The 8,285-nt window shown below is 50.9% G+C and overlaps 1 protein-coding gene across 3 annotated transcripts in view; it reads right to left on the bottom strand.

The window, feature by feature from the left end:
* Positions 1 to 6,475, bottom strand: part of PXN (paxillin) — a 57,947-nt gene extending 51,472 nt beyond the window's left edge. For 2 of the 3 annotated variants that reach the window (XM_053588243.1, XM_053588240.1), the window contains exon 1: positions 6,310 to 6,475. In XM_053588243.1, the coding sequence (XP_053444218.1) occupies positions 6,310 to 6,322 (13 nt within the window). In that variant the 5' untranslated portion in view covers positions 6,323 to 6,475. The remainder of the gene's footprint in view (positions 1 to 6,309) is intronic. The other variant, XM_053588242.1, reaches the window with a different exon arrangement.
* Between the last annotated feature and the right edge of the window lie 1,810 nt (positions 6,476 to 8,285).

Below are 8,285 nucleotides of genomic sequence, written 5' to 3' on the forward strand. Positions count from 1 at the left end.
CCTCCCACAGGACATCCTCAATTCTCTACCATAAAGTTTTCATCAGCTGCCTTCTCTGGAAATGGGAACCTTACAAATGACAGCAATGTACACATAACTAAATAAACATAAGATTAGTCAGGTGGGGTGAGGGCAGGAGCACAGAAAGAATTCTGACTCCCAACAGAAGAGGTGGGAAAGGGCCCATAGCCTGCCCCAGGTTCTCCTTGGAAACTGTGCTGTAATTTCCACCTCAAGGGTAACAAGTGACTAAAAAGGTTAGGGAAGAGTGGGTCCCCCCACACACACGGAGCAGGAGACAATGCCACCAAGGCCCTGCATCCCATCTTGAGTGTGCTTCACCAAGAAAGAACAAAAGAGAGGGAAGAAGCCACAAATAACAGGGAAAGGACAGAAGTGGGAGATTGAACAGAGAATGAGGAATATGGGAAGGGTACAGAATATGGGAAGGGTACAGAAAAGATTTTTTGTGTCCTAGAAATGGAAAGCAATCAAACCAATAGGCAAATGAAGATGAGATTCAGGCCAGCCACTGTGGCTCACGCCTGTAATCTCAGCAATTTGGGAAGCTGAGGTGGGAGGACTGCTTGAGGCTAGGGGTTCAAGACCAGCCTGGGCATAGTGAGAACCTCAACTCTATTAAAAAAAAAATGTTAAAAATTAAAAAATATAAGCTCAGCGCTCATAGCTCAGAGGTTTGGATGCCAGCCACATACACCTGGGCTGGTGGGTTAGAATCCAGCCCAGGTCTGCTAAACAACAATGGCAACTGGAACAAAAATATAGCTGGACATTGTGGCAGGCGCCTGTAGTCCCAGCTACTCGGGAGGCTGAGGCAAGAGAATCACTTAAGCCCAAGAATTTGAGGTTGCTGTGAGCTATAATGCCATGGCACTCTACTGGGGGCAACATAGTGAGACTCTGTCTCAAAAAATAAAAAGAAAAAAAAAATATATATACATGAGATCCAGCATCATAAACATAAGTATAAAGAATGGTTGGTTACTGGGTGGCGCCTGTGGCTCAAGGAGTAGGGCGCCGGTCCCATATGCCCGAGGTGGCGGGTTCAAACCCAGCCCCGGCCAAAAAAGAAAACCACAAAAAAAAAAAAAAAAAAGAATGGTTGGTTACTACAAGTCCCACTCTGCAGTCAAATCTAGCCCTGCCACTGAACAACTGTAGAACTAGAACAAGTGGGTGTATCCTCTCTGTGCCTCAGTTTCCTCATCTGTAAAAGAAGTAGTGGCAATGCTCCTACTACTGATAATAATATCAACAGAACCTATCTCAATGGCCAACACAATTCAATGAAATAATACATGTAAGGTGCCCAGCACAAGGCCTGCACATAAGTGCTCAATATGTATTATGGAATGAGTCCTATATACACTGTAAAAAAGAAGAGTATTTTACAGATGTTTCTTTCTTTTTTTTTTTTGAGACGGAGTCTCATTTTGTCACCCTTGGTAAAGTGCGGTGGAGTCATAGCTCACAGCAACCTCCAACTCCTGGGCTTAGGCGATTCTCTTGCCTCAGCCTCCTGAGTAGCTGGGACTACAGAGCCCGTCACAACGCCCAGCCATTTTTTGTTGCAGTTTTGGCAAGGGGCAGGTTTGAACCTTCAGTGTATGGGGCCAGCACCCTACACACTGAGCCATAGGCACCACCCAGATGTTTCTTTTTGTTGTTGTTGTTTGAGACAGAGTCTCATTATATTGCCCTCAATAGAGTTCTATAGCATCACAGCTCACAGCAACCTCAAACTCTTGGGCTTAAGCAATTCTCTTGCCTCAGCCTCCCAAATAGCTGGGACTATAGGTGACCACCACAACGCCAGGCTACGTTGCTGTTGTTGTTATTGTTGTCATTGTTGTTTAGCAGGCCTGGGCTGGGTTCAAACCCACCATCCCCAGTGCATCTGGTCAGTGCCCTAACCACTGAGCACAGGCGCCAAGTCTCTACAGATGTTTTTTATTGTTAATGAAGGAACTGAAACCAGGACCACCCAGGGAAAGGCTGGAATAAAGCTGTAAGTTTTTCATCATCGGCCTTGAAATAAGGTAAAGGGCCAAAAGACGCTTCAGAGGGTCAGACATTCCATGCATGATGACTAAATGGTGGAAGAGAGATGCTCAGAGCCTCAGCAGTAACTCTGGCTTTCCACTGGCCTCTCCAGCCAAGGGCCCACACCGCCTCTCCAATGCATAGCCACTACAAGGGAAGCTGGAAAAAAGGAAAACAGATATCCCTCAAAAGACCCTGAACCCACAGTGACAGGACTCTAGCCCCCAGCACTGAGCCTTTCCACACCAAGCTGCGGCCATCCAGGCAGCAGACAGCTCAGCTACTAGAAAGGGCACCTGCTTAAGAATCAAACATACTAAAGTTTGCTATGCCCCTTACTAGGTCTGGTACTGACACAGAGCTTCCCAGGAGTAGCTTCCTGTGTACTATCGCTTCATGGGCAAATGCTGCCTCTGCCACAGACCAGCAGCTGGGTGCCCTGACTCTGCCCTAAAACAGAGGCACCACAGGCAGGCAAGCCCAAAGTCCAGACTTTCCATGGAAACAGGGAGGCTCCGTAGCCTGGAATGCCCCAGGCAACTCCCCTGCCCCCTACTACTACCCCTAAAGACAATGAGGCACTGTTTTCCCAAGGGTCAAGACTGCTGAGAAACTGAAAGAAGACATAACCAGATTCCAGCAACAACTAGGCACTGCAACAGCTGACTGTCCCCCTTGCTAGAGATGGGAGGGCAAAGCTACCAAGTCCTACATTGGACCCACCCTTTGCCATTTCCTGGGAATGGCCCGCAGAGCAGAAATTTTCAAAGTAACTATCAATTACTCAGCAGTGCCCATAGCTCATCCCCTGGTTAGTCACCATCACCTACAACCTTATTGTGATGACCAGATCTGGAATTGGATCAGTCTAGGTTCAAATCCCAGCTCCACCACCAAACCTCGCTGAGCTCAGGTTTCCACATCTGCAAAGCAGAGATAAAACACCTCCCTCTCAAAATGGTTGTGATAATACTCGGAAAGTGCTGAGTATAGTGCCTGTCTCTCATCAAGCATGCATGGTCATTTTTAGGCCACACACACACACACACACAGAACATGAACAAGGAGAGAGCAAGGAATCCTGTCAGAAAACACAGCCAGAGTGAATCTCAGTGTTGTGGGAACTCTATCCAGGAAACTCCAGCCAGAACTCAAATAGACTGAACTCCGGGCCAAACCAGCCAGCATCTAAACAGTAATGAGAAAAGCCACCAAGCAGCCACTCCGCAGCACAGAGTAGACAGAACACACAGAGAAGGGCAGAATGTGTTGTGTTTATGTTTTTCTGCCCCCAAAGCTATAAATTTGTAACCTGTTAAACAGCACATGGGAGCCTGCCATTGCAGTTATGGGGAGGAGAAAAGATTCCCCCTCCCCTTTTTTTCTTCTAGACCAAAAAATAGTGTCACAAAGGAAGAGGCTCTGCTTTCTCTGGCTTTGTCACAGGACAGACCACAAACTCTCCAGTGTTAGGGACCAGGAGACTCAAGGGGCTCAGAGTACTCTTAGGAGAAAAATAAAAACCTGGCCTTTGTGTCCACTCTAACTAAGGAAAACAGCTGACCCACAGTGTGCTGAGCAGCCGTCCAGACAGCTGACGGGGCCCCAGAGTAGAGGCAAATTCCTCTCTCCTCCTTCACACCCCACTCCTCCCACCCCCAGCTCTAGTCAACCAGGCGTGGCATGGCGGGCCCCCTGGGAGCTGAGGCCAAGGAAGTTTGGCAGTGCAGATCCCAGCAACTAGGAGCCTACTATAGAAGGCAGCAGAAATTACAGGTGGCAGCCACCACCCAGTGGCAGTGGCAACTCCTCTTTCAAGAGCCTGCTCACCCCCTCCCCAGGAAGAAAGGCTTCCCTATACAAAAGAGCTGCAGATCTAGGAGGTAGGGACTGGGCTTCCAGTTATGGTTTTTTCATTTGGTGGCTGTATAGCCTTGGGCAAGAGAATTGGCCTCTCTTAGCCTCACCTTTCTCAATTTGTAAAAAGCAGACAAGATGGTTGTGAAAGCGCACTTTAAGGGGGATCTTAAAAAGGATGGTTGAGAAGATGGGACAAATCAAGGTGTAGGAAATACTCCACAAATAGCAAATTTAAATTTCTACAATCCCCTCTGCCAGGGTAGAGTTCTCTTTCCTTTCAGAACTAACTCAGCCCTTTCCTAGCCCTAAATGGAAGACTGTCAGAAGACAGGAATTCCAGACATCAACTACAAAATCATACAAAGACTTGCTCAGTCTTTCAAACAGCATGAGGACTGGGGAGAAGCAACAGAACTGCACCAGCATTTTAGAAACTGTAACTCTGCTCCCTAGTTCCCACTGGAAAGCATTGAGACTTTCAGATCCTTATTCAAAGAACATCCCCCAGTCTCCTTCCAGCTGAGTTATTTTTATGTGAAAAAAATACCTGCCTGGAAGCTATGCCAACCTTGAGTGTGTCAGAAAAACGAGTGCCAAGCCTGACCCAAAGACAGAACTATGCTTGGCAGCCCCTGGACTCTGCAAAACAGCCTGGACCCTACACCACCCCCAGCTCCAGGATCTCTGGGGGCATCCTGATCCCAAAAGGAAGCTGCTGGTAAGCAGTCAAGTCCAGTGGCTACAAATAGCCAATCTTTTTTTTTTTTTTTTGTAGAGACAGAGTCTCACTTTATGGCTGTCGGTAGAGTGCCATGGCCATCACACAGCTCACAGCAACCTCCAACTCCTGGGCTTAAGCAATTCTCTTGCCTCAGCCTCGCGAGTAGCTGGGACTACAGGCGCCCGCCACAATGCCCAGCTATTTTTTGGTTGCAGTTCAGCCGGGGCCGGGTTTGAACCCACCATCCTCAGTATATGGGGCCGGCGCCTTATAGACTGAGCCACAGGCGCCACCCATACAAATAGCCAATCTTAACTTATTGCCCTACATTGCCTGAGAGAGGCCCATTAGTCCTGTCTGATGAATCTGCTCCTCAGAGCCTGGGACAGAGGAAGCAACAGTGGTCACACAAACCACCCACAGTCCAGAAAGAGAACATAAGGCTCTTACACAGAAGAAAACTTTGCCTCCTCCTCACCTCCCCAGCCCAGGACCCTCCAGCTACAGGCATGAAGGGGAGTGAGAAGGTGAATCCTCCCACTCCTGCACTCACACCACCCAACCCCCTTGGGTTTGAAGTCTGCCTGCAGGAGATACTTTCTTTCCAGGCCCTAACACCAGATCAAGACTGGATTGAAAAGAGTAGCCTTGGAGCTCCAATAACAGGAAAACAGTAAAACTCTGTTCTGGGTATCCTGTCCTCCTTACCTGTGTAACTTCCAGCAGAACCTGATACTGGGGATGGGGGGGCGGGGAGGGGGGGGTGAGGACCCTGCCAGCCAGGACAAGTTCAGGGATGACATATCTTGGGGCCCACTTCCCATCTCATTCCCCTGGCATTTCACCAGGGTCTGGGGGAGGGGGGAGAATCAGGACTCTCCAAGTTACCCTCCTAGGCTTAAGTGTGAAGGGAGAAGGGCTGGTCTGTAGCTCCAGGGGGACTGGTCCATAGAGGAGGGAGGGCAGTCACGAAAATGTAGTGACTGGCCATAAAACAGGGTGGCTGAACTGGAAGTGAGGAGATAGTGGGGCAGACAGGGAAATTTGTCTTTGAAATGGAGGTGTGGTCGTTGGATCTCTTAGCTTGTGAATCTGACTTGTGAAATGAAAGACGGGGCTCAGAAGGGCGCTCCTTGAAGTGGGGGTGCAGGTCTGTGAAGTGGGGGATGGCTCTAGAGGGGGTAGACGCAGGTCCCTGCAATTAGCGACCAGCCCTTAAAATTAGGCAGCTGCTCCCCGAGCTAGGCGGTCTCTCTAGGGCGAAGGGTAGTCGGTGAAGTAAGGGTCCCATAGATCGAGAGGGTGTCTGGTCCAGGAAGCTGGGGTCCAGCCCCTGAAGCGGACAGGGTGGATCCCTGAGAGGTGCGCTGGCCCCTCGGGCCGTTTTGGAGGGTGGGAGTGGGTCCCTGAGGTCCAGAGTCCCGGTGTGAAGACGTCCCCTGGCGGGGAGTGGCTGCTGGGAGGACGGCGGCGGGGCTGGCCGGGCCCGGGAGTCAGGCCCAGGTGGGGATCATGGTCCCGCAGTGTCCCGGCCCGCAGGGACCGCAACCGAGGCCGGGACCCCCAGGGGTGACATCTCACAGCCCCCGCCATTCGCTAGCGCCAGCCCGGCCCGAGGCCGCGCGCCCCTCGCCCCTTCCTCCCTCGGCCTCCCGCTCACTCACCGAGGTCGTCCATGGCCGGATCACGGGCGCCGGGAGCCGGGAGCCGGCTCGGCGTCGCACTAGCTGCCTGTCCTGGGGCCTCTCCTCTCAGCCCCGCAACTTTTCCGCGGCCAGCCTCGGCCCGGAACCAAACGTGCCGCCGCCGCGCGCCCCCGCGCCAGCCGCGCGCCCCGCCCCCGGCCGCCCCGCGTGCACGCGCGCCCCGCCCCCGGCCGCCCTCGAGGGTGCTGGCCCCGCCCCCGTGCGCCCGCTGGCCCCACCCCCGCTCCCTGCCCGCGAGCGCGCGCCCGGTCGGGGCAGTGGGCGTCGCTGGGCGCGGCGGCGCCCCCTCGCGGCTGAGCGGGCAGGTGGACGGCTCCCAGGCTTTCAGCCACGCCCATTAGTTTTTCTGTCCCTCTCAAAATCACTTGCCTGACCCTCTGGCTGACAGAACCCCACACATTCGCTCAAGTGTCTGTCCGTTCATCAGTGAGTTGGTCATCACATGCCTCTTTCTGGGAGAGTCAGTTTTGGACACCTGTCCATCTGTCTCCCACTAGGTCATCTTCCAGGAGGACCATAAATCAGTATGACACAAGACTGAGAGCCTTTGGAGGACCTTTCCTGGTGTTTCCATTTGGACCGATAGTAGATTAGCTTGCAGCCCAGCCTTTGGAGCCCAAACCCACTACTTTCGTGGTTATGGATCTCTTAATTTCCACATGCCCAACCTCCCTAGAGACTTTGTCAAAACTGTGCATTAGACATTAAAGGGAAAACTACAGGAAAGTTACATCCCATGTGGAACACAGTTTCCTGAGGGGCTCTGTTCCCACACACTCAGAAGTTTAGCTACCACCTTGGCGCCTGTGGCTCAAGCAGCTAAGGCACCAGCCACATACACCTGAGCTGGCAGGTTCGAATCCAGCCTGGTCAATGACAGATGCAACCAAAAAATAGACAGGTGTTGTGGCAGGCGCCTGTACTCCCAGCTAGGTGGAGGCAGGAGACTTGCTTGAGCCCAGGAGTTGGAGGTTACTGTGAGCTGTGATGCCACAGCACTCTACTCAGGGTGACGGCTTGAGGCTCTGTCTCAAAAAAAAAAAGTTTAGCTACCATTCACTGAACGTCTGAATAGACAGACACTATATACCTACTATATAAATTAATTAGCATAGAGGTAGTTCTTATTATCCTATGATCAGTCTTTCTCCACACTTTGGGATGGGTAATGGTAATTTGTTGATCTTATGATCTTATGTTATCTTATTTGTTGATCTTCATCAACAGCTTCAAGCTCTTTTTTTTTTTTTGAGACAGAGTTTATGTCGCCCTTGGTAGGGTGCTGTGTCATCACAACTCACAGCAACCTCAAACTCCCAGGGTTAAGTGATTCTCTTGGCTCAGCCTCCTGAGTGGCTGGGACTATAGGGGCTCACCACAACATCCAGCTATTTTTTGTTGTGGTGGTGGTTGTCACTATTGTTTAGCTGGATTGGGCTGGGTTCGAACCCACCAGCCTTGGTGTACGTGGCTGGTGCCATAACCACTGTGCTACAGGCCCCAAGCCGGCTTCAAGCTCTTGTTGTCACTTAAAAATCCAGGCCCAAGGCCCTGTTTCAGGTCAGGGTGTTCTAGGAAGCAAATGTTGAAGTAAAGTTTGAGGTGATGCCTGTGACAGAGAAAGGGGAAATAAACAGGATTGGGCAAAAAGACACTCAGATCTAACAAAGATAGACCAACCTCCGCAGGGTGTTCTGCAACAAAACATTGGGCTGGCATGGAAAAAGCCCAAGTGCCCATCTATCCACGAATGGATTAATAAATTGTGGTATATGTACATCATGGAATATCATGCAGCCTTAAAGAAAGATGGAGACTTTACCTCTTTCATGTTTACATGAATGGAGCTGGAACATATTCTTCTTAGTAAAGTATCTCAAGAATGGAAGAAAAAGTATCCAATGTACTCAGCCCTACTATGAAACTAATTTATG

This window comes from Nycticebus coucang, chromosome 4, assembly GCF_027406575.1.
Source record: "Nycticebus coucang isolate mNycCou1 chromosome 4, mNycCou1.pri, whole genome shotgun sequence".
Classification (NCBI taxonomy): Eukaryota; Metazoa; Chordata; class Mammalia; order Primates; family Lorisidae; genus Nycticebus; species Nycticebus coucang.